The sequence below is a fragment of the Mus musculus genome, chromosome 4 (genome assembly GCF_000001635.26).
Source record: "Mus musculus strain C57BL/6J chromosome 4, GRCm38.p6 C57BL/6J".
Taxonomy (NCBI): domain Eukaryota; kingdom Metazoa; phylum Chordata; class Mammalia; order Rodentia; family Muridae; genus Mus; species Mus musculus.
In genome coordinates, this window is record NC_000070.6 from 47,247,006 (window position 1) to 47,260,229 (window position 13,224).

Sequence of the window (13,224 nt, forward strand, 5' to 3'; positions counted from 1 at the left end):
TGAGGCTGTGTGTACATGCTACACGTGTGTGCGCTACACATGTGCGCATGCTGCCGTCGGTGTCTTTTGAAGAGTGAGCTCCAGATCTGGGGAGTGGGGTTGGGAGGCCACTGGCCGCTCACCACATCACAACAAAGTCTAGCAAGGAAGTTTTGATCTTTGGGGGCAGAGGGAGACATGTTTCAGGGCCTGCTGCTGACCCTCAGAGGCCCTGGAGATGCTAGGAAGCTGTTGTGGCTGTCCATATTCTGAGCATATGCTAAGGGGGTCCATATTCTTTGAGAGCAAACAAGGAGAGTCCCTTGCCTGGAGAGCTGGAGGGGAGGGTTGCAGCAGTCCTGGCACCTCCGTAGACAGCACAGTCCCAGGCTGGTTCTTTGCAATGTCCTCGCTCGCCGGGACACTCCTGTCCTCCGTGGGCATTACCATGTACACCTGTAACCCATGACTCTGGTTTCTCTCTTCCTCAGGGTTCCATACAACAGCTTACCATCTATTCAGACCCCAGGACCCCTGAGGAGCTGTGTGAAGCACAAGAGTCCTCGGTGAGTCTCTGCGTTCTCCCCCCGCCCCACCCCCATCTCACCCAGGGCTCTGTGCCTCCATCCCCCAGTCAGCCAGGGGAAGGCTGGATGCCCATGCAATTCTTCTCCCTCAGCGTCATGCCGCCGCCGTCTAAAGCCTCTCATCATGGCCAGCACTGCCCCAAGTCCTATTTTGGGCTTTTGGCTTTCTTTCACTTTTTAAAGCTCTTCAGCCATCTCCTTGGAGTGGGGGCTGTGTGTCTTATAAGGTGTTCCTCGGGCTGTGGCAGTCAATGGCCTGGTTTCCAGCCTTCCTGCCAAGAAGGGTGTCAGGATTCTAAAATCAGAGCTAAAATGCTAAGATATTCTGGGTGTAAAGTCCTATAAAAATGAACCTAAATTTAGGTTCATTTTATGCTTGGCAAGTGAATCGATTCCTAAGCTGGGGGTGGGGTGGGGGCCAGGGAGGAAAGATGTCTCCTTCCTTCCTTCCTTCCCTCCAGGATTTACTGGTAGTGACAGCCCCTTGTAGGCTGGGGATAAAGGGCTATACTTCAGGGGCCGTCCCCTCCTCCAACCTATGACTTAGAGACACAACTCAGTGGAGAGAGTCTTAGACCTAGCTCAGCAGGTCAGGGAACAGAGGGGCAGGAGGAGGAGCTGGAAGCCAGGGAGGGAGAGGCCCTGTCTGAGGGTTCTTCCAGGCAGACAGGAGCATCATGCCAAAGCCAGATGCAGGCCGGGTGGCGAATCCTGTGACTGTTGCTCTTTAAGTGATGTCAGCTTCTGAACACATTAGAAGTTGGTTTCACTAATTTAGTGTTTAAAAAAAAATTCTGCACACCAGAGGTAGCATTTATGCCTGTTTGAATTTCTAGACTCCTGAGCCAGTGCCATTCAAGAGAGCTGGGAGATAGGATGAGGAAGTTGTCAAATATTTGTCTCTGCTCTGCATTCAAGTTGAAGTATAAATAACCCAGAGGTCCCAGAACAGAGGAACCTCTGCAGACAAAGCACTGGCTCCTGGGCAGACACAGGGGCTGGCTGTGAAGGTTAGGTGACAGCAGGAAGACACCTTGGATGAGTGCTCCCTGAATGGGTTCCAGGGAGCATCTTGCACAAACCAGGAGCAAAGGGAGCCTGCACATGGTCAGAAGGTGAAGTAACGAATTGTAGCAATAGCAGTGTGGATGGAAATAGAAAAACCAACAACGCACTCTGCCTTTCCCACCGTGTCTCTGATCTCATGTTTGCATACATGTATACACACAGAAAGGCACAAACACCACACATACATGTATTCACATGTACATTCGTGTATGCATGCATACCACACAAACATGTATATATGTGTACACATGTCTTCATACACATATATGTATGTGGATGTATATGTGCACACACACATGCATGCATACCACACACAGATGCACCTCCACAGATGCAGTCAAACAGATGCACATATATGCATGTAAGTGCACATATACACATACATGCAAATGTACACACATGCACATACAGCTCCTCTGCAGGAGTCTGCTTGTCAGTCTCTGACCTTCTCAAGTACCATAATCCAGTGTAACCTGCTCTCATGCCTCATGTGTGTTGTGACTTATCTCCTCACAGGCGTCTGGAGAAGCCAGTGGGTTTCAGGAGATGGATGAAGTCGCTGAAATCATGGAAGCTGTCACCTACACACAAGCCCCGGTGAGCATGCATGCTGCCCCCATGAGTGAGTTGTGTGTCTCAGGCTGTTGTCAGATCGGTGAGGTTAAGTACCTCTGGGGGAGTCAGGAGGGCCCTTTGCTACCTCACACCCACACCCAAGCAAGCTGCCAATGTCCCAGGGTCACCTGCATGCATGACTATGAAAGACATGCCAAGGCAAATGAGCTTTGTGGCCTTGGAGAATTGACTCAAACCCACTGAACTTCAATTCTCTTCTACCGAGTGATGATAGCGTATAGGGTCATTGGAGAGGTAGACAAGGCAGTCAGGAGAGAGCCTCAGAAAGTCCCCGGCATGAGGGAAATAACCCTGAATGATACTGAGTGTTGTGTTGAACCCATGGCAAAGCAGCCCCCACCTCATCCCAGCATCCACATTTCTCCCTCCTGGGACTGAGTTCTGCAGAGAAGAGAAAGGGGTTTCCAAAGCCTTGAGTCAGACCATGGAGTTGCAAGGATCTCCCATCTTTTGATAATAGCAAGGAGCGTCTGAGCTGCAAGCAAAGACAGCTCCCAGGCTGGGCGCAGCACTCAGTGAAAGCTTCTGATAGAGAGCAGGGAAACAGAAGTAAGGCAGGGACTGTACAGTATAGACCTCAGGCAGCAGGGATGTGGGTGTGGCAGGTAAGAACCATAGTCTGCTAACGCTAGAAAGACTTAGACAGATGTCTATACCAGAAAGGGAACCTGGGCAAACTGAGAGCACAGGTCTCCTGATATCTACCCAACCAAGGGTGGTCTGGGTGGGATTGTGGCACTGCACCCCCAAGACCTTGGCCAATCTTGGCTGAGATGGGGAAGCTGAGGATCCAGGAGTCTGTGCACTGCTTGGGGGCAGTATTGGAGTCCTGTGTGTCCATTAGGCTTAGCCACCCATGGGCACATCCTGGCACAGGTCAGTGGGCCACATGCTCAGGGCTCAAAGCATGACGTTGCTTTGTATAGACAAGTTCATAACCTAGAGAGAGGCTAACTCAGAATACTAACAACCTGGCGGTTCCTAGAGTGACCAGAAAGTGCAGTAGGGTCTGAGAGGTGAGAGGGTCACAGGGGTGAGAATGGGGCACGGATTTGGGAGGGGAACGTGGAGACAGCCATCTTAGGACAAGCATAGAGGGCGACCAGGAGAGGAAGAGAGCTCACGGTTCTGTGGATACGATGTCTTCCTTGCACCCTGCATGGAAGGTGATCCACCATGACACCAGTGCTTCAGATATAGGGACTGATGTGGGGAGCAGGGGACAGCAGCAACCTGGAAAGGGTGTGACATTGATCTCTGAAGACCTGGAGAAGTGATGGAAAGAGAAATGGCTAGTGGCGTGGTGCACTTGGGTCTCTGAGGCAGCCCGTTCTTTTCTTTCTCCAGTTCTTAGAAACTTGGGAGAAGGGCTGTACTCAGAGACCTACCCACAGTAGGTCCTAGCCCTGTTGTTCCTGGCTACTGGCCTTCAGCAGGAGACCTAATGTCTCTAAGATAGCTTCCCCCATTAGTCCAGAGCATGCCTGCTCCGTGGATTGGTCTGAGAGGTGGACAAACCACATGGTCCAAACACTCAAGTAGACCTCGATACACAGCAGTGGTGGGTAAAGGCTTGTGGTGGTCACTGCAAACTAGCTGGTGAAGATTTCAAGAAGCCAAGGAGCTCAGGGCCAGACTCAATGCAGTTGGTTCCCTGTTCTTTTGGAATCCCCTCCACACTGGCTTGCTGGTGTCTTGTTGTGCAAACCCTCTATGGCTGTCCTCTGCTTAAGAGAACTCCCCTAGACCCACCCTGTTGGTCCCAAAGCTGCTGGTTCCCAACACCCACATGGCAGACACCATCCTCAGGATTCTTCTGTCCCTCTACATTCGTTCCTCCACCTACACATGCTCACCCTCCAGAGGGCGCTGCTGAGTTCAGATTCATGTCAGAGAGGGCTTCTGTGGTCTGTTCTATAGGAGAGGGCGTGGAACAGCAGTGTTGTTGAGGCCACATGGCCTGAAGGTGACAGAGCCACATCTTGGGCCACACCCTCACTCTACCTTAAAGGGCATCGTGGCTCTTTTTTGGCACAGGGAATTTCCCTCTTGGTCTCAGACAGCCCTTCCTTTCTCTGTCTGGCTTCTTTCTTGGTCAGAATCTCACTTCTCCATTTCAGCCTTTGTAGCTTGCTACCCTCCGGGACATGGACTCTAACTGACAAACAGAGCCAGAGACAGCCTGTCCAGCCCTCCCTGCTCGTCCTGTTTAGGGTCGGCACCTCTGCTGCCCCATGCCTTTCTCTCCTGCCGAGCCAGCTCCTGTTCATGTGCCTTTGCATATCTGAAAAAAAAAAAAGTACCTTCTGCTGAGTTAGAATTAACTTCTGTTTCTCAGCTCTGGCTGTACACATGAATCACCTGTACCCAAATGTGTGTGGAACCGACAGAGATCTTTACTAAAGAAGCCCCAGGGCTGCTTCCCTGGGGTGTTCAGCGTGTCTGAGCAAAGCAAGAATCTACACTGGCAGAGAGCTCTGAGGGTGATTCCCAGACACAGCCAGGACCTCTTCCAGCCACACCTAAGGGCTCTCGGCTTCCCAGACATACCATCTGGGACTTCCAATTCCGACAGCTCTGTGCAGTTCTGCTTGCCTGGAACCCCCACTCCACCCGCCCTTCCTTCCTTCCTTCTGGCAAATTCTTATCCACCTCAGGATCCAGGCCAAATCCTCTCCCATGAGGCCACTTGCTTCCATGCCCCTGTTTCCAGCTTGGCTCTTGCTTCTGCTGTCCTGTGTGCTCTGTGATAACAGCCTGTGAGGCTGTTCTGTGCCCCAGGGCTCAGCCCACAGCCGGGCACATAGTGGATCCACAGGAACCTACCTGTGAGTGAGCACATCCGATTGTGACTGTGAGGGTGGGCAAAAGCAAAGCAAAGCCACACAAACACACCTCCACAATAACTTGAAAAGGCACGGAAGTCTTCAGACTAGATCTGCCTACACTGTCACAGCCCACACTTGGTTCCTCGCCCGTATTCCTTCTGCAGCCAAGAGCCGTGTGTTTGAGATGAGGCACCTCACTTTCTCCACAGAGTGGGATGCCTGGAATCTCACCTTTCCCCAAAGCAGGGCCCAGGCGGCCATGGCTGCCTGCCTAAGATTCAGTTAGACTTTGGCTGAAAGGCTAGTCAATGACTCTTCCTGAGATCTCCTTGAGTAACAATAGCTCACCCTGTTTCAGGCTTGTCTCCCTGCTTTCCTCAGCCTTGTCTGCTCCTGAGGCCCATGTGTCTTACAACGTATCCTTGCTTCCAGCCATTGGCATCCGTGGAGGCCAGTCCCGGCTGGGTTTTACTGCTTTTCCTAGGGTGCTCACTCTTTCAGCACCCCTGCCTAGCTCCTGCTGTTTGGGTTTTTTCAGTGCCTGACTAAAGGCTCCTGGGCTGGTCTTCAGTATCCCTAGTCTACACCCTTTGAGCCGCTCCCTCCCTCACCACTGACCTGGTTCCTTTTATCGGATTTATTTTTATTTTATGTGTATGAGTCTTTTGCCTACCTTCATGTTTGTGCATCATATGTGTGCAGTGCCCACAGAGGCCAGAAGAGGGCACCAGCTCCCCTGGAGTAAGAACCAGTTGCACAATACCAAACAGGTGCTGGGAATTGAACCTGGGTCCTCTGGAAGAGCAGCCAGTACTCTTAACCTCTGAGCCATCTCTTCATCTTCTGTGGAATATTTTTTATTGTCCCCATTGTACAGAGGAGAAAGCTTAGGCCTGGCGAGGCAGTATGATTTGTCCAAAAATAGGTCAGTCAACTAAATAGAAAGCAGACATCCCACCCATGTCTCACAGTAAGGACTGAACTATGAACTCTGAAGTCACAGGGCTCCTCCTAACAGTCCTCCCTGTTATGATGGGCTGAACATTCACTATTTACCCAGTGGAGTCTGACATCAAGAGTTGTGCCTGATCTTGTTAGGATGTTCAAGGAGTGCTGCCGCAGCAAATGAGCCTGAAAACTTAGTGTCTTAACACAGCAGAGATGGGTTTCTTTCCCACACGCTAAGTACAACATTAAACCCTTCCACTCAACCCTCCATCCTTCCCGGTGACCTGCTGGAGCTTAGAAAAATGAAGAGACTGAAGGCTGACAACCCTGGCTTTCACAAACTGCTCCCAGCATCTAGGGTTGATGTCCAGACATTTAGTACCAGCACTGAGTTTCCTGCCTGAATTTCTGAATTGCTTTATTTCCAGCCGTTGGGTTTTGTTTTCCCCTAGTTAGTAAGACTGGTTAAGACATTACCTGGCTTTGGAGAAGCTATACAGATGCAGGTCTTCTGTAGAGGAAGAACATGGACACAGCCATCGCTGTCAGAGCCTTGCCTACCGTTCTGCTCTGGGGCTGGGTTTATCCGGTGTTACAGTGCAGCCTGACTCACTGAGATAACTGCCACACACTCCTGAATCCATCATCTGCTCTGTGCTAGCCTGAGACCCGGGCATCTCGGAAGTGTGGTCTCTGAGCTTAGAAGCCTTACTCTGAGATCAGCAATGTCTCCCTGGGCAGTGAGTGGGATGGAATGACACCCAGCCCATACCTCTTTCTAACCTGGGAGGTACGATGCTACCCAGAGACACGGCCAATGTAGGCATTCGGGATTATTCAGAATTCCAAGGATAAATTATTTTCCCGATTCACCGTTAAGTAAATCCCTTTTTACATAAATTTACTTTTTTAAAAGTAAATTTCATTTCTCTCTTCAGCCTAAAGAATCACACGTTGATCCCATAAGCGTGCCCCCTACTTCATCCTCTCCTGCCGAGGACTCGGAGCTTTCTGGTGAGCCGGTACCAGAAGGAACCCCAGAAACGAACTTGAGCATCATTGGACACAGCAGCCCTGAGCAAGGCAAGTCCTGACACGCACATGTGAGTGGCGGTCTATCACCGAGTGATCGACACGTATTCAACACACAGAGTTCACGTCATCATCCCTTCTCCCTTCAAGGGAAACTGAGTCACAGAGAAATCAGGTAGCCCCTCCAAGACTGTATGGCCCGTTAGCAACAGAGCTGGCACTTGCTCTCCAATGTCTGAGCTTGAAACCCTCTTCAGACTTCCCTCTGCTTTCTCTATAGGAAAGCTTAAAAGAAGCATTGCAGCTAATTGTGTACCTACTGTGTGCCGAGTGTGTACATACTTCTCCAGTTCCACGGTGCCATCTAGTCAGTAGAGCTAGCTGCAATTTTACCAGTGGAAAAAGTCAACCCCTGGAAAAGGCCAGGGAGTGTGTTCACAAGCTCACAGCCCCATCTCCGAATCTCCACTTGTTCTGATTTCTGCTACCTACGTTCTGGATCTCAGAGGATCTGGTCAGCTAACTGATGGCTAGAAACAGGCATGGGTCACCCAGTGGGTAAATGACAACCGAAAGCAAGCCTCAGATCCCTTCCTGCTGCTCCTCTGCTTCTGCCCCCCCCCCCCCCCGCCGCCACTGCAGTGCACAAGCAAAAGCCCAGAGAACATCTGTGACTCCCCCTAAGCAGCAGACTGACATGCACCCGTGGCCTGAGGATACCGTTTCGTGTAGCCCTAGCTGCAGCAAAGGCCAGAGCTCTGAGATGTAGAGGCAAGGTGATTTCCAGCAGCACTGTTCATCCAAATTGCCTGTAGCAAGGATTTGTTAAGCAAACACAATGTCCTGTATCCACGTGATGGGGATGAGCTGATGAGTTAAAGACATGCTGTGGAGCCTTCACCATAAGAGTGGATTTCAAAACTACTAAAGCCAACGCTATGAGCACATGTTATTCGCATGTTTGGGGGATGCATTAGCCATTTGGTACAACATCCAGTGTGGGGTAGGACTGCAGGTGGTTTTGATTCTCGCTGTTTAACTTCTGTGTTTCAAAACATCTTTTACGGTAGTAGTGTTCTTGATCTCTTTGCTTCTGCCATTGGCTAATGAGAGTTATTTTAACAACGGAACTTGGGGAGTCTATGGGTAAGACACCAAGAGGACTAGACAGGGAAATTATAAATAATTTAATAATGTTACAATGAAACTAAGGAGTCTTGAAGATGTGGCAGTAGGAAGCCGGGAGGGCAGAAGGAATGCCAGCCAGCTTTGAGAGAAGCCCTCCGCGGTTGCCTATTTGCATTGGGGCATGGCTGAGATTGCAACCTTTCTTAATTCTCGTTGGTGAATTGTAACCATCCATGCTTCCTGGTGAATGAGAGGGTAGGCTGCACTGTGGTTTCCATGCTCCTAGCAACACAGAAACATCATCAGGCATGGATACTGTTGTGTTGGTCTGAGTAGGGCAATAGGCAGGGTGGCTTTTCCAGTCTGAGAAGGCAAGATCTAAATGGAGGCCGAGACTTCCACCTGAGAAGAGCCTCTCACCGATACCCAGTAACAGCTTTGCTCCTCATCTAGCTGACAGACGGCCAGAGGGAAACCCAGAGCTAGCCCAAGTGCTCCTTTTCTTGGTGAGTTAACAGCCCGGATGGTGGAGAGAAGGAAGCCTGTAGCCCAAGTACCATCTGCCTGGCTCTCTGATAATTGAGGCTTTCTGACAGTGTCTGCCCCAGCTCCAGCCAGGGTAGCTGCTTGTATAGCACCCCCTGGTGGTCAGAGCAGGGAGGATCCAAGCACAGGCCAATGCGGGACAGAACACTCCTGGAGTTCTCAGTGGTCACACAGGGGCTGCTGAAGATGTGAGGGGACATGTGAATGCTACACGTATGAAGAAAGTCTTGCATGGAGACAAGCTTGTCTGTCTTACCAGCTGCTCCCAGTCACTACTTTTGCTGTGATTTTGCTCCTCTGCAGAAGGGTAATCAGGATAAGACAGATTTGGTAGCACAGGCCTGTAATCCCAGCCAATTAGGAGACGACAACAGGAATATATCATAAGTTCAAGGCCAGTCTAGGCAACTTAGTGAAACCCTTTCTCAAAATAAAACACCCGCACCCGCACACGCACACGCACAAAGAGGGCCAGAGATACAGCGTAGTAATAGAGTACTTCTTAGCTTGCAGGACATCCAATGCTAAGTCTTTAACACTACTACTAATACTAGTAATTAATAATAATTATTATTACTATTTTAAAGTTGTGATTAGAGCAAGATACCTGCCTTGGAGTGTTATCAAGGAAGCTGAGAATGAGGAAATCTGGTCTGGCAGGAGGTTGGTGGCACAGCGAATAGCCATTCAGAGCCCTCTCCACAAATGTGTATTCAGTCTTCATAGGGTTGTAGGAACAGCGGTGAGACCGACGACGAAATGATAATCTCTTCTCTTTCCACTCCTGTAATCTGGAAGAAGCCAACATTCAGCACTGTGATTTAGCGGTATATGCACATAATTATTTAAACACCTACACAAACAATATGTGTGCTAGGTAATATTTACTACATAGCATACATATGTAATAGAATAATCACACAGAATGATAGAAAACACGTGCACGCATAGGTAGTCACCTTTCTCTTCCGTGAGTATAGAACTCCAATGCTAATGAGTATTTGTGAGTGACTTGCTATGTGCCTGGCACTGTCCAGTACACTTTCCTCAAATCATCTCGGTCGGATAATACAGAGTCATCAGAATAGTTTCTACCCTCCGAGGTAGGAATCATGATCCCCACTCATAGATGGAGGAACTTGGGACACAGGTTAAGTATCTGCCCCACGTCACATTCTGGGGCATGGCAAAGCATGATTTCAGGCAGCAAGAGGTGCCAGCACGCATGATGGAAGCCACCAGGCCCTAGGTCCTTGTCCCGTTCTCTAGGCTGCCTCTTCCCTCCTGGTCCTCTATCTCGGAGTCATTGACATCTTCCCAAGTTACTATGTACAAAGTTGCCGTGTTCTCTTCCGAGACTGCAAAGCATAGTTATTGACATCACAATTTCTGCTCCCTGTAGGGTCTGGTGAGATCCTGAATGATACGCTGGAGGTCCATGCGATGGATGGGGACCCTGGTACTGATGATGGTTCAGGGGATGGAGCCTTGTTGAACGTCACTGATGGTCAGGTGAGTGAATGAGTGGTAAACTTTATTCGATAGCCTAACGGGGGGGGGGTGTTCATGGAGAGGTCTTAGTTGAATGTCACCAGGACTGATGTCCTGTGGTATGGAAAGAGCACAGTGGTCAAGCTCCAGGGACACACCAGCGAGGGTGGAGGAGAAACCACCCCAGCTTGTCTTCACCCATGATTGGCGATAAATACAAATGTAGCATGCTCATGATGTATGGGATCCTTATGAAGACCGCAGGACAGGACAGGGTCAACTGCAGGCTTGCCCACGCCCTCCTTAGCAATTGTCTTTCATCTTTACAAAGCCAGTTTGAGAAATGGCTTGATCTGATAGGGGCAGAGCACCATCTTCTCAACTCCAGCATTTGTGTACACACACACATGATTTGTGTACACTCACGCATGAAGGCCTGAGTGTGGATACTCAGCCCATGAAAGAGCTGGTGGCAGTGACGGGTCTGTTACCCCAGTATGAGTGCCAGGGAGTCAGGTAAAAGGATCCTAGACGCTTGGTAGCCATTCAGCCTCCTAGAACTGGTAAGCTCCAGAGTTAGCAAGAGACGCTGTCTCAAAAATAAGGCGGAGAGCCATGGGTGAAGACTCCCATGCGCTCATACATACATGAACATGACCATATACACATGTGCACTCAGACCTAATTCACCCCACATGAAACCCTAGAAAACAAAAATAACATGCCATCCCCACATCCTATGTAAACCACTATATAGACCAGGCTACTGTCTTCAACCTCACAGAAATTTGCCTGTCTCTATCTCCTGTGTGCAGGGGTTAAATGTGTGCACCATCGTTCCTGGCAAATATGTGGCATTTTATGACACCGGCAGCTACAGCTGTTCCATTTCCCCATTTGTTCTGAGACCTTGTAGACATCTTTTCTTTTCCCAGAGGAAACTAAATGACAGAGAAAGAGAGAAAGGCAGGTTAGCACTGGCGTGCACTGGGGACAGAGTCCTGCCTGCACATAGCTGAAACCACAAGAGCAATGTCATTATACTTATGTCTGGATAGATGTACAGGAGTGGTCACAGGAGGTCTGTGTGTCTAAACAGTGTCCAGAGCTGGAGCCAGCTGACTCAGGAATCAGTGACCTATGGTCACCCAGTGTGTAAACAGACGTTGGCATGAAATGTGAGACATCAATGTCTCGGAGATGTCCTCTGTCCCCTGGATTTTGCAAGTCTGGGACTGGTCTGAGACTTCTGTGGTGAAGTCACAAATGTGGAGGTTCCTAAGGTCAGGGAGCTGCAGGGATGTCAGCTGGCAGGGTGTATGTAGGTGGAAGACCCAGGTACTCAGTTCTCTCCAGCCATAGGCTTGTTGATCAGAGCTAAGGGACCAACAGCAGGGTCTCTCACCATGTCCTGTTTTCAGGGGTTATCAGCAACAGCAACTGGGGAGGCCAGTGTGCCTGTCACCACTGTCCTGGAAGCAGAGAATGGCAGTATGCCCACTGGGAGCCCCACCCTGGCCATGTTTACCCAGAGCATCAGGGAAGTGGACACTCCGGTGAGTAGCTTAAGCATACTTCCCCTGCTAGGGCTTGTTCCTGGTAGAAGCAGGCACTAGCCTCCTGTCTACACAATGCAGAGTAGCAATACTATGGGGCGAATCCAGGTGGGCACGAGCAACTGGCTGCAGGGCATTCACTCACTGGGAGAGGCTTGTAGAGCATTGTGCCACACCAGGCACTGGTCCTGCTAGCCAGGACTGATGGTCAATAGGATAGGCTGAGTTCCCAAGACACAATGATTAAGGGACATAGAAGTCCCCAAAACAACTTGTGAGTATAGAAAAGGGGTTCAGAAAGGTAGAAGGTGAACCTGAGAGTCTGAGGGAAGTATCCAGGCCAATGGCATAGGTAGATGTTATAGGTGAGGGTTAGAGGAGCAAAGACCCAGAGGCCACACAAGAACTGATGAAGTACAGGGTGCCTTTGGGGTCTGCAGGGGAATGGGGGGGACATCCTGATGTCACCTAAAGCTGAGAAGATGGATCTGGAGAGGCCCAGTACATGAAGGCTTCTGCTGGGCAGCCTGACAACCTATAGTGAAGTTGCAGCCATTGAAAGGAGAGGGTGGAGAGATCTTCATAGGATTAGGATTCTAGAACAACTGCTTTGGCCTAAATGGAGAAAGGACAGAGGAGTCTGGCCTGGGTACAGGGGCACAGGTCCAGGCTGAATCCAGGTCCAGGTGAACATGGGTGGCCATGGACATGTCAGATCTTTTTAAAAGTTCCAGTGAGCAAGGGTCTGGAAAGCATCCATTGATTTTGTCAGCGTGTTTCTGAGTGGCAATGGAGAGGGCAATTTGAAATGTGGAGGTTCTCAGCCAGGGGAGCAGGAGGCAGGAAGCAATCAGGTGATTTGGTGGTTGGCAGTTGGGGGTGGTGAGGTCAGAGACTAAGGGCAGTTAGATGTGCCTGTCCTTTGAAAGTGAGCGGGCACAGGACACAGGTACAAGAGAGGCCTTGGCTATCTGTCCCCTAAAGCCACAGGCATGGGTCAAAGTGGTGGTCCACTAGTCTGGACCTTCGGGATATCTTTCCATCCAGGATCCAGAAAATCTAACAACAACAGCATCAGGGGATGGTGAGGTGCCCACCAGCACTGATGGGGACACAGAGGCTGACAGCTCGCCCACTGGAGGGCCAACCCTGAAGCCAAGAGAAGAGGCCACTCTGGTAAGGAGTAAGGCGAGCTGGAATAGCCTTCTTGCAGTGTGTGTCTTACACTCAACAAACTGGGGCAGAGGGGGACACCTCTCTGACCAATGCTAGTTCAGAGGTGGAACTTGCCAGGACTTCTAAGTATACGGCTCAGCCCCTGTAGTCTAGCAGAGTCTGAGAAAAGAGGCAGGTAACCTGTGTGGTTAGAAGAGTAGAGGGGAGTCCTAGGACTGTATGCAGAGCCTTTTGTCCCCACCAGCAGAG

At 50.2% G+C, this 13,224-nt stretch overlaps 1 protein-coding gene and 1 long non-coding RNA gene across 4 annotated transcripts in view; one reads left to right on the forward strand and one right to left on the reverse strand.

The window, feature by feature from the left end:
• Positions 1-13,224, forward strand: part of Col15a1 (collagen, type XV, alpha 1) — a 105,513-nt gene that overhangs the window by 39,351 nt on the left and 52,938 nt on the right. For all 3 annotated transcript variants that reach the window (XR_001784085.2, NM_009928.3, XM_006537601.2), the window contains 6 exons: positions 471-545; positions 2,151-2,231; positions 6,985-7,129; positions 10,155-10,264; positions 11,665-11,799; positions 12,847-12,975. Coding sequence is in view for 2 of the 3 variants with exons in the window: in NM_009928.3 (NP_034058.2) it covers positions 471-545; positions 2,151-2,231; positions 6,985-7,129; positions 10,155-10,264; positions 11,665-11,799; positions 12,847-12,975 (675 nt within the window). In the remaining variant the exon portion in view is untranslated. The remainder of the gene's footprint in view (positions 1-470; positions 546-2,150; positions 2,232-6,984; positions 7,130-10,154; positions 10,265-11,664; positions 11,800-12,846; positions 12,976-13,224) is intronic.
• Positions 2,225-5,072, reverse strand: Gm52733. The gene is made up of 3 exons (XR_003955398.1): positions 4,923-5,072; positions 4,127-4,184; positions 2,225-3,535 (listed from the first exon to the last, which is right to left on the reverse strand). It is a non-coding gene; the product is annotated as a predicted gene, 52733 (long non-coding RNA).